Source organism: Leucoraja erinacea, chromosome 2 (genome assembly GCF_028641065.1).
Source record: "Leucoraja erinacea ecotype New England chromosome 2, Leri_hhj_1, whole genome shotgun sequence".
Taxonomy (NCBI): Eukaryota; Metazoa; Chordata; class Chondrichthyes; order Rajiformes; family Rajidae; genus Leucoraja; species Leucoraja erinaceus.
In genome coordinates, this window is record NC_073378.1 from 17,727,805 (window position 1) to 17,740,504 (window position 12,700).

The 12,700-nt window shown below is 42.2% G+C and overlaps 1 protein-coding gene across 1 annotated transcript in view; it reads right to left on the reverse strand.

Moving 5' to 3' along the window:
• gpr158a (G protein-coupled receptor 158a) overlaps positions 1–12,700 on the reverse strand; it is a 672,698-nt gene that overhangs the window by 290,776 nt on the left and 369,222 nt on the right. Inside the window, exon 3 of the mRNA XM_055652257.1 lies at positions 12,556–12,658. Within this exon, the coding sequence (XP_055508232.1) occupies positions 12,556–12,658 (103 nt within the window). The remainder of the gene's footprint in view (positions 1–12,555; positions 12,659–12,700) is intronic.

Here is a 12,700-nt window from a genome sequence, read left to right on the forward strand (position 1 = left end):
GTGGAGCATAGCAGAACGGATGAGAAACTCACAATTCAAACTGCTTTGATTGATGCAATTAATTTGCAATATGAACCAAAGGTTGCCAGTTAAAATAGCTTCCAAAATTTGTGGTCATTAATTACAGACTACTGGAAAGTGGAGATGAACATATCTCACTATGGCACAAACAGTGCAATGTACTCATTTTTGTGGGGAGATCAATTCTCCAGACAGAAGATATTTAAAAAGTAATTGCATTTCAACATCAGGAAATGTATTAGTGGGCAAAGAACATATTAACTGGCTTGCTTACTCCGGTTTCCCAACTTTGCTCACTCCTGTCTTTACTTGTTCAGTCACTGAAGGGTCTTTCTCCACTCAATGCTGTATGTCGCAAGTGTGAGGTGTTGCACTGTGGGAGGTAGAGTGTAAGTCAAATGTATACAATTAATGACAAGACCCTTAATAGCACTGATGACAGAGGGATCTGGGAGTCCAAGTCAAAAGCATATGGTACACCTGCCTTCATTGCTAGGGGCATTGAATATAAGAGGTCTCTGGAAGTCCTGATGCAGTTCTGTAAGACGTTGGTTAGGCTGCATTTGAAGGATTGCGTGCAGTTCTAATCGCCCCTTTGCAGGAAAATGTGGAGGCATTGGAGAGGGGGCAGACTCGCAGAGTCTGATTCTAACGAACCCTGGGACAACCCACTCTCTCTCTCCCTTACTTCGAGCTGACCAGCTCTCTTGTCTCTAGGGGTGAGTGTCCTTCCACCTCAGCAGGGGCTCAGTTCGAGCCCACGGGGCAATAGCCTCGCAGCAGCAGTAACAACTTTATGTTAGAGGACCAATGTGCTTGTATAACAAACCTTTTATGCCTGAATAAAGTAACCCAGTTGTTCATCACGTTTTGTGCCTCTACAATGTGTGTTTTTTTGCACAAAACGTGGTGGGTGCTTGGAACACACTGGTTGGTGCAGATACAATAGTGGCATCTAAGAGGCTTTTAGATTGGCACGTGGATATGCAGGGATTTGGGGGGAGATATGGATCACTTGCATGCAGAGGAGATTAGTGTAAATTGGCATTGTGTTTGTCACAGATATTGTTGGGCAAGATCCCTGTCCCTGTGCTATGTTGTTCTGTGTTCTCTATTATATGCTATTCCATATTCATTTTTCATTTTCTTGCTTTATATTGTTTTGCCATTTTCATTTCACAGGGTGTCAATTGGCAACATTATTCCAGTCAATGATTTGGAGTCAATGGGTAAAGCCACGGAGGGGGTAGATGTCTCACACAAAAGCCAATTTTTAAATGAAAAAAGAGCCTACAAAAAGTGTTAAGAAATGCAAATTAGGATGAACGCTCTTTAGATTCTGGAGTCTCTTTAGATTCTGGAGTAGTTCCTGAGGATTGGCGGGTGGGGGTAGCAAACGTAACCCACTTTTTAAGAAGGGAGGAGAGAGAGAAAATGGGGAATTACAGACCAGTTAGTCTAACCTCGTTAGCGGGGAAACTGCTAGAGTCAGTTATTAAAGATGGGATAGCAGCACATTTGGAAAGTGGTGAAATCATTGGACAAAGTCAGCATGGATTTACGAAAGGTAAATCATGTCTGATGAATCTTATAGAATTTTTCGAGGATGTAACTAGTAGCGTGGATAGGGGAGAACCAGTGGATGTGGTGTATCTGGACTTCCAGAAGGCTTTCGACAAGGTCCCACATAAGAGATTAGTATATAAACTTAAAGCACAAGGCATTGGGGGTTCAGTATTGATGTGGATAGAGAACTGGCTGGCAAACAGGAAGCAAAGAGTAGGATTTCACAATGGCAGGCAGTGACTAGTGGGGTACCGCAAGGCTCAGTGCTGGGACCCCAGCTATTTACAATATATATTAATGATCTGGATGAGGGAATTGAAGGCAATATCTCCAAGTTTGCGGATGACACTAAGCTGGGGGGCAGTGTTAGCTGTGAGGTGGATGCTAGGAGACTGCAAGGTGACTTGGATAGGCTGGGTGAGTGGGCAAATGTTTGGCAGATGCAGTATAATGTGGATAAATGTGAGGTTATCCATTTTGGTGGCAAAAACGGGAAAGCAGACTATTATCTAAATGGTGGCCGATTGGGAAAGGGGGAGATGCAGCAAGACCTGGGTGTCATGGTACACCAGTCATTGAAGGTAGGCATGCAGGTGCAGCAGGCAGTAAAGAAAGCAAATGGTATGTTAGCTTTCATAGCAAAAGGATTTGAGTATAGGAGCAGGGAGGTTCTACTGCAGTTGTACAGGGTCTTGGTGAGACCGCACCTGGAGTATTGCGTACAGTTTTGGTCTCCAAATCTGAGGAAGGACATTATTGCCATAGAGGGAGACGGTTCACCAGACTGATTCCTGGGATGTCAGGACTGTCTTATGAGGAAAGACTGGATAGACTTGGTTTATACTCTCTAGAATTTAGAAGATTGAGAGGGGATCTTATAGAAACTTACAAAATTCTTAAGGGGTTGGACAGGCTAGATGCAGGAAGATTGTTCCCGTTGTTAGGGAAGTCCAGGACAAGGGGTCACAGCTTAAGGATAAGGGGGAAATCCTTTAAAACCGAGATGAGAAGAACTTTTTTCACGCAGAGAGTGGTGAATCTCTGGAACTCTCTGCCACAGAGGGTAGTTGAGGCCAGTTCATTGGCTATATTTAAGAGGGAGTTAGATGTGGCCCTTGTGGCTAAGGGGATCAGGGGGTATGGAGAGAAGGCAGGTACGGGATACTGAGTTGGATGATCTGCCATGATCATATTGAATGGCGGTGCAGGCTCAAAGGGCCGAATGGCCTACTCCTGTACCTAATTTCTATGTTTCTATGTTTCTAACACTGCCATGGCTTTTCCTAATCAAGCTTGTGGTAATTTCCCCGGAAGAATGAAGTGACACATCACATAAACTACCTTTTAAAACAATGTGTAGATTGCCCTAAAGCTCTCTGTGAAAGTCAGTAAAAGACCGAGAGGTTAATCTGCAAAATTTGCAGAACTGTGGTCAGACTGTCATTGTTGCAAGTTCTCTAGGTTATTAGCTTCCAGCAAGTGTGATCTTTGCAGCCACCCCTTAAAGTGGCATTCTACAATACAAGCAACACTCTTCTGGCCACTTGAAAGTGTTGCTTCTTGATGACTGTCAGTTGCAGGGATGGAAGAGTTGGGAGATTTTGTTGACATCCTTCCTATAATTTTGGTCGCCCAATTATAGGAAGGATGTCAACAAAATAGAGAGAGTACAGAGGAGATTTACTAGAATGTTGCCTGGGTTTCAACAACTAAGTTACAGAGATAGGTTGAATAAGTTAGGTCTTTATTCTCTGGAGTGCAGAAGGTTAAGGGGGGACTTGATAGAGGTCTTTAAAATGATGAGAGGGATAGACCGAGTTGATGTGGACAAGCTTTTCCCTTTGAGAATAGGGAAGATTCAAACAAGAGGACATGACTTCAGAATTAAGGGACAGAAGTTTAGGGGTAACATGAGGAGGAACTTCTTTACTCAGAGAGTGGTAGCGGTGTGGAATCAGCTTCCAGTGGAAGTGGTGGAGGCAGGTTCATTGGTATCATTTAAAAATAAATTGGATAGGCATATGGATGAGAAGGGAATGGAGGGTTATGGTATGAGTGCAGGCAGGTGGGACTAAGGGAAAAAGTTGTTCGGCACGGACTTGTAGGGCCAAGATGGCCTGTTTCCGTGCTGTAATTGTTATATGGTTATTTGGTTATATGGTTATATGGGAGAGTATTCTCAATGGGTTAAAGAGTCCTGAACAAACTATGCCTGAGAAAAGTGCAAACTAATCACAGAGATTATCCAACACCACAACCAGATGTTCCAAACAGGCCTCACTGTTCATGGGATGTCTGAAAATGCAAGAAAATGCCAGTATCTGCCCTGCCAGTTCCTATGGGTCTAAGGAAGGATAAATTATATCCTTTTATATAGAGTTTGGGTGAGCTCCGTAATGGAAAAGTGAGCAGCATTGGTAGTTGGGGGTAACCATTACTTGACCTTGGTTAACAAAGCAGTTCAGGCACCAATGTGAGGCTGTATTTGAGCTGACAAAAGATTACAGATCTCAGTTTAGAACAAATAATTAAAGTAGATTTTTATCAGGGGAAATGGTGGCAGTGAAATCTAGCATAATATATTGATATTATACACTTGATATCTGCTGGGTGATTGTTACTCCAGGATATGGTGCTGGAATTTTGGATGGATTTCTGTTGATGTTTGCGCATCCAGAAATGGGCCAGGTTATTGGTTCATTCCAGGTTAAGCCAGTTTTCTCCCACACAATGCATTTTATTGATCAGAGAAAACAAAGTTCTAAACATAAAACCAACCTCAGTCTATGTTGCAGAATTGCCACCGGGGTAGATGCACACAGTCTTTATCCAGAGTAGGGGAAGAGAGGGGAAAGATTTAATAGGAACCTAAGGGGCAACCTTTTCACACAGGCAGTGGTGGAAATTTGGAAGCTGGGGGCAATGGGAAGAGGGACCATCGGGACCTAACTTTGTCGATGTCTATACATAGTGACTCGCTGTATTTTGTGCACTGTACCCAAAATAATTTCACTATACCACGTACATGTGAGAATAAAGTATCTATCAATCATTCAATCAAAATGACCGAGAGACTAAATAACCTGATCTTCCCATTCCTATGTCCCTGTCTACTGATTGACAAAAGCACTTTGCAATGCTGTGGCATAACACTTTCTCATGTTTCTCTACATCTTTTGATTCTGCAATTTTATTTGAATTTTTCCATTGCAAACTCTTCTTTAAGTTCTTATGAATCTCTTTGCTCCTTCACAGAATTTTGCAATACAATACCTTTTCCTTACGATAAAATCCAACACATTCTGAAAAGTTTGGAATTTCATAAATTATAGATCACAGTCGATTGGGGATTGTGGATGATCAGGCATGATCACATTGAATGGCGGTGCTGGCTCGAAGGGCCAAATGGCCTACTCCTGCACTATTGTCTATTGTCTATTGTTTGTCTTAACAAATCATAAAACTGCTTGAACAACAAGATATGGTAACCAAATATGGTATTAGGGTTTCTTTACATCTCACTTCTAGTGTGAATATTTCATGATTATCTCTGACCACAATATGGTAGTGGATACAAGGGTAGAAATATCAATGGAGCAAAGGAGAAATTAGCTTAATCTGGAAGAAGGTATTATTATTGTTTGTTGGATGGACCATTATTAAACGTGCTCCAACGAAAGGACAAGTTATGTTATTTCTGGTCTGCATCCTTTATCAAATAGATCAAATAAAAGATAGGAAACATCAAGCAAACTCATCAGCACCTCTACTTCCTGAGAAGATTACGGAGAGTCGGTTTGTTAAGGAAGACTCTCTCTAACTTCTACAGGTGCACAGTAGAGAGCATGCTGACCGGTTGCATCATGGCTTGGTTCGGCAATTTGAGCGCCCTGGAGAGGAAAAGACTACAAAAAGTAGTAAACACTGCCCAGTCCATCATCGGCTCTGACCGTCCTTCCATCGAGGGGATTTATCGCAGTCGCTGCCTCAAAAAGGCTGGCAGTATAATCAAAGACCCACACCATCCTGGCCACACACTCATCTCCCTACTACCTTCAAGTAGAAGGTACAGGAGCCTGAAGGCTGCAACAACCAGGTTCAGGAATAGCTACTTCCCCACAGCTACTTCCCCACAGGCTATTAAACCTGGCTCGGACAAAACTCTGATTATTAATAACCCATTTTCTGTTATTTGCACTTTATCAGTTTATTTATTCATGTGTGTATATATTTATATCATGGTATATGGACACATTTATCTGTTTTTTAGTAAATGCCTACTATGTTCTTTGTGCTGGAGCAAAGCAAGAATTCCATTGTCCTATACAGGGACACATGACAATAAACTCACTTGAACATGAGGTGCAAGTCCAGAAAACCTGATCTCCTTACACATGTTGACTATGCGCTGCTGGAGTATTTCTGTTTTTGAGTCCTAGAATCATGGATTGAAAGGTTTTGTGGTTGGAATTATTTGTGAACGTCTTTCACATTAGCAAATATTTATGAAACACTTATGACCAGTTACAAAAAATAAAGATTAATGTTCGAATTAAATTTACCAAAACAATTTGAAATTAAAAGGTCTGAAGCTGCAAATGCAAACACCAATTAAAAATTAATTAAATACACAATAATGAAAGCAATTAACAAGCCTGAATTATCTCCCTGTTGGAAACAGGCCCTTCAGCCCATTGAGTCCACATTGACCATCAGTCCAAATTTACACTAATTTTACATTGATCGCATTTTCCTTCACATTAAGTCACTGGTTGCACCACCATCTACACACCATTTCCTCCTGGGAGGAAATCTTAGCACCAGGAAAAACTCAGATAGTTACAGGGAAAACGTGCAAACTCTACACAATTAGGACGGAGGTCAGGGTTGAACCCAGGTAGGACCGAGCTCAGGATTAAACCCAGGTCTCTGGCACAGTGAGGGTGAGGCTCTACTATTTGCAACAACGTACTGTTTTCAGATTTCTAGCATGTTTCATTTGCCCTTTCTAACTTCACATTAGCACTGTCCGTGCCCACATGCACTGAGGAGCATCCAAAAGTTCAGATATCTGGTTCTTTTTCCTTGTCTTTTACTTGCATTATCCATCAATAAATGTACACTGAAGGATGGGGCATATATGCAACCCCTATTTAACCAACCATAGGCAGTTCATGAGCTTCCAGCATTTCATGTACTTCTGTTCAGAGGACAACTCAAGTCCTTGATTATTTGGGTAGATATTAGTTTAGTTTAATTTAGCTTTGTTTAGTTTAGAGATACAACGCAGAAACAGGCTCTTTGGCTCTCCGAGTCCACACCGACCAGCGATCACCCCATACACTAACGCTATCCCACACACCAGGGGCAATTTTACAATTTGTACCAAAGCCAATTAATCTACAAACCTGTACGGCTTTGGAGTGTGGGAGGAAACTGGAGATCCCGGAGAAAACCATTGAGATCACAGGGAGAACGCACAACCTCCGTACAGACAGGACCCGTAGTCAGGATCAAACCATGGTCTCTGGTGCTATAAGGCACCAACCCTTCTGCAGTGCCACTGTGCCGTCCATATTCATCTTGGGTCCACTTGGAACTGTTGACAGATAAGTCCATTTCAGAGCTAAGCATGGGCGAAAGTGCGACTTTATGCCCTGGGGTATCTCCAGCTGGTGAGTTGCAAAAGGAGTTCAGTGATGGCAAATTCCACAGATTTCCCATTCCCAAGCTGGGAAAACTGCATGATGAAATTACACCGGAACAGTAACTCCTTTGAAAATAGTGGCAGCAGTGTAGAGAGTTAAGTCGAGCCTGTTAATTGCTCTCATTATTGTTTGTTTAATTGATGTTGGTGCTTGCATTTAATTGGTGTTTGCATTTGCAGCTTTTCATGTTCTAATTTTAAATTATTTGGGGAATTTTGATTCAAACATAAATCTTCATATTTTTCTAACCATCGGCCAGATGTGAAAATTAGGCAGAGGTTCACTTGCACCTCCTCCAACCTCATCTACTGTATCCGTTGTTCAATATGTGGACTCTTATACATCGACGAGACCAAACGTAGACTGGGCGATCGTTCCGCTGAACACCTTCGCCCAGTCTGCCTGGACCTACCTGTCCCTCCAGTTGCCAAACACTTTAATTTCACTTCACATTCCCACACTGACCTTTCTGTCCTGGGCCTCCCATATAGTCAGAGTGCAGACAAATGCAAATTGAAGAAACTGCACCTCATATTTCACTTGGGCAGCTTACAGCCCAGCGGTGTGAATATTGATCCTCTAGCTTCAAGTAACCCTAGCATCCCCTCCCTCTCCATCCCTCCCCCACCCAAGTTATACTAGCTTCTAAGTCATCTTGTTGAGCCTCATTGTCTGTAACTCATTGTCACCTAGCCCACTCAAAAATCAAGAGGCAACTGCTTGGCTAAAGGACTTTGCATTCGCTAAATAAATACCTAGCCCACAACTAATAATGGCCTGTTTCGTTTATTATTGGTATTTTTTTTTTGCATATCTTTCATTCATTGGTTCCGTATATCTCTCTCTTTATTACCATCTATAGCTCTCATTTCCCTTTCCCCTGACTGCGAGTCTGAAGAAAGGTCTCGACCCGAAACATCACCTATTCCTTTTCTCCAGAGATGCTGACACGCTAAGTTACTCCAGCTTTTTTGTGTCAATCTTCGGTTTAAACCAGCATCTGCAGTTCCTTCCTGCACAGGTTAATAGATCCTTCAGGCTGGTTTGCACTGTTCTTTCAAGTGGAGTCCAGACTTGTTGGGTGTGGTATCTACCTGATGAAAATTATATTTTTGGGTGATCTTTTACGATGGACACCTTAAAATTCACATCTGGCCCTTGTTCCCATTAGGTGCAATGAGTCCGGTTAAATCTCAAGCTGAATGATTAAGCTCCAAATGCCTGTACAGTGATAAACATAACAACATAACGTACAGTGAGAAAAATAACAGTGATGATTCTGGAGCCACTTGGCATTGTTCTGAAAGTTGTCCAGGCACCTGTGCTAGCAATTCCCCACCAGTGAAAATGAGCTAAATTCCAAAACCTTTGCTCCCATGGGCTTACCAGTGCAGCAATGAATCTGTAAAGTAAATTAGTTACCATCGATCTCAGTCTATTCCCCTATTATTCCCTTGGTTGACAAAGGGCCCGTTTCTATGCTGTACACTCTTAGTGGCTAATTAATCTACCAATTTGCCTCCTTCTGAGGTATGGGAGGAAACCCACGCAGTCACAGATAGAACATGCAAACTCCACACAGACAGCACTGGAGATCAGAACTGAACCTAGGTCAGTGCTTTACCAGCTGTGCCACTCCACTGCCCCCAAACTATGCAAAAATAATGAGGCGTGTGAACAATTGCAGTTGTTTGGCGCAGCAAGGTAGAATCTGCTTGTAGACTTGGAGTTCCTGATTCCCCGATTCCTCTACAGAAGCCTCTTGCTTATATTACAGAGTCCCTGGTAGGTCATAGCACTACTTGCAAAGTCAGATAAAAAAATATATAAGTAAATGCACAATATATTCTTCTGAATAGCAGACATTTCATGTAAATGTTATGTATTGTTTCTCTGGAATATTTTGCAGTGGAAACCTGTCTGTGAATTTATGAAAATAGAATATATTAACGTCATGAATGTTGTGCTACTTTAGTATTGAACGCAGACTCGACAGCAGCATTCAAAAGAGACCTGGAAAGTTTCTGGAAACAATGATTTTTCTTTCTTAATCTTAATTCTAACACTCGTGCATAGAGAGACTGAAAGGCACTGCAGATGCTGGAATCCTGAGGAAAAAACAAGGGGCTAGAGGAACTCCGAGGTTCAGGCAGCATCTGTGGAGGGAAACAGACAGAAGATGATTCTGGTCAAGACCATCTTTGACAACGTTTCGGGTTCAGACCCCTCGTCAAACACACAGAAAATGTTACAGGTCAGAACCGTTCAGTCTGAAGAAGAATCACAACTCGAAAAGTTGACTGATCATTTCCCTCCACTGATGATGCCTGACCTGCTAAGTTCCTCCAGCACATTGTTTGTTTTCTACAAAGGCAGAGAGTTGCATTGCTCTTGCAGAGTTGCTACAGAGATAATCAGGTAAATAGAAACATAGTAACATAGAAAATAGGTGCAGGAGTAGGCCATTCGGCCCTTCGAGCCTGCAACGCCATTCAATATGATCATGGCTGATCATCCAACTCAGTATCCTGTACCTGCCTTCTCTCCATACCCCCTGATCCCTTTAGCCACAAGGGCCACATCTAACTCCCTCTTAAATATAGCCAATGAACTGGCCTCAATTACCTCCTGTGGCAGAGAATTCCAGAGATTCACCACTCTCTGTGTGAAAAATGTTTTTCTCATCTCGGTCCTAAAAGATTTCCCCCTTATCCTTAAACTGTGACCCCTTGTTCTGGACTTCCCCAACATCGGGACCAATCTTCCTGCATCTAGCCTGTCCAACCCCTTAAGAATTTTGTAAGTTTCTATAAGATCCCCCCTCAAGCTTCTAAATTCTAGCGAGTACAAGCCGAGTCTATCCAGTCTTTCTTCATATGAAAGTCCTGACATCCCAGGAATCAGTCTGGTGAACCTTCACTGTACTCCCTCCATGGCAAGAATGTATTTTCTCAGATTAGGAGACCAAAACTGTACGCAATACTCCAGGTGTGGTCTCACCAAGACCCTGTACAACTGCTGTAGAACCTCCCTGCTCCTATACTCAAATCCTTTTGCTATGAATGCTAACATACCATTTGCTTTCTTCACTGCCTGCTGCACCTGCATGCCTACTTTCAAAGATTGGTGTACCATGACACCCAGGTCTCGTTGCATCTCCCCTTTTCCTAATTGGCCACCATTCAGATAATAGTCTACTTTCCTGTTTTTGCCACCAAAGTGGATAACCTCACATTTATCCACATTATATCTTCATAGCAAAAGGATTTGAGGATTTGAGGATTTGGATTTGAGGATTTGAGTATAGGAGCAGGGAGGTTCTACTGTAGTTGTACAGGGTCTTGGTGAGACCACACCTGGAGTATTGCGTACCGTTTTGGTCTCCAAATCTGAGGAAGGACATTATTGGCATAGAGGGAGTGCAGAGAAGGTTCACCAGACTGATTCCTGGGATGTCAGGACTGTCTTATGAAGAAAGACTGGATTGACTCGGCTTGTACTCGCTAGAATTTAGGAGATTGAGGGGGGATCTTATAGAAACTTACAAAATTCTTAAGGGGTTGGACAGGCTCGATGCAGGAAGATTGTTCCCGATGTTGGGGAAGTCCAGGACAAGGGGTCACAGCTTAAGGATAGAGGGGAAATCCTTTAAGACCGAGATGAGAAAAACATTTTTCACACAGAGTGGTGAATCTCTGGAACTCTCTGCCACAGAAGGTAGTTGAGGCCAGTTCATTGGCTATATTTAAGAGGGAGTCAGATGTGGCCCTGGTGGCTAAAGGGATCAGGGGGTATGGAGAGAAGGCAGGTATGGGATACCGAGTTGGATGATCAGCCATGATCATATTGAATGGTGGTACAGGCTCGAAGGGCCGAATGGCCTACTCCTGCACCTATTTTCTATGTATCTATGTATCTATACTGCATCTGCCATGCATTTGCCCACACCCAGCCTATCCAGGTCACCTTGCAGCATCCTAGCATCCTCCTCACAGCTAACACTGCCCCCCAGCTTCGTGTCATCCGCAAACTTGGAGATGTTGCATTCAATTCCCTCATCCAAATCATTAATATACATTGTAAATAGCTGGGGTCCCAGCACTGAGCCTTGCGGTACCCCACTAGTCACTGCATGCCATTGTGAAAATGACCCGTTTACTCCTACTCTTTGCTTCCTGTCTGCCGGCCAGTTCTCTATCCACGTCAATACTGAACCCCCAATACCGTGTGCTTTAAGTTTGTATACTAATCTCTTATGTGGGACCTTGTCGAAAGCCTTCTGGAAGTCCAGATACACCACATCCACTGGTTCTCCCTTATCCACTCTGCTAGTTACATCCTCGAAGAATTCTATAAGATTCGTCAGACATGATTTACCCTTCATAAATCCATGCTGACTTTGTCCAATGATTTCACCACTTTCCAAATGGAGACAGAAGAAGATGCAGATGTTACATTATTGAGCAAAATACAAAGTGTCTGAAGAAACGTCATCTGTCCTGTATAATATCCCAATGAGCTTGGACATGCAGAAAACTGAAAGGCAGGATCAGCTAACTGCGGGAATCAGATTCTGATTTCACAAAATGTAGATGAGATGGGACAGTGCTTTCAAATTCACAAAATTATAAATGAGAAAGATGAGACCTGAACTGTTAAACCAGGTTCCACAACATAAACATTTTGTAATATTTCTTTGATGATTTTCTAATCTCATTTTGGCTGAAAATATTTTATTACCACGGTTTGTCAAAATAATTTCTATTGATTTGAATGCAGTGATGGTGCCAATTTAAATTTTATACAATTATTTAGATATCTATAATGTTTATGGATTGGAACTTAATGGAGCCAGTCATCTCTCAGTTCGCAATCTTCTTCTTCATCCTTTAACACTGAATTTATTTTGAAAATAATGTTTTATTAACTTCAATAAAGTAGAGAATATTATTACCGATAAATGAACAGATAACCTTGTTACAATTCACTCTCCAAACTGCTTAGTCCCTAAATTCACGCTAACTTGATGTTGGGGGAGTTTATTTCAGTTGGTTATATAAATCAAAGATATCGAAGATATTACTTGACCTTAGGATGAATTACGGATAACACATTACAAGGGATATCGCTTTTAAATGATTATTACATAAACCCATGCCCAAAGGTCCTTGGGAATTAAGTGCATGCCCCTGGCAAGAGAGGGAAAATAAAACATGCATTATTAATCAGTCCAAACTCTTCACAGGCAGGAGGCACTTACCATCAAAGCTTTTCTGTGAGACAGCATTGGGACGATAGAATCCAGATCGACAAGGACAGTCATACAGTCCCAGCATGAAACCTCGGCCTTTTGGTGAAATACACTGGAAAGGGAAACAAAAACTCAGCATAACTGAAGTAGCTTA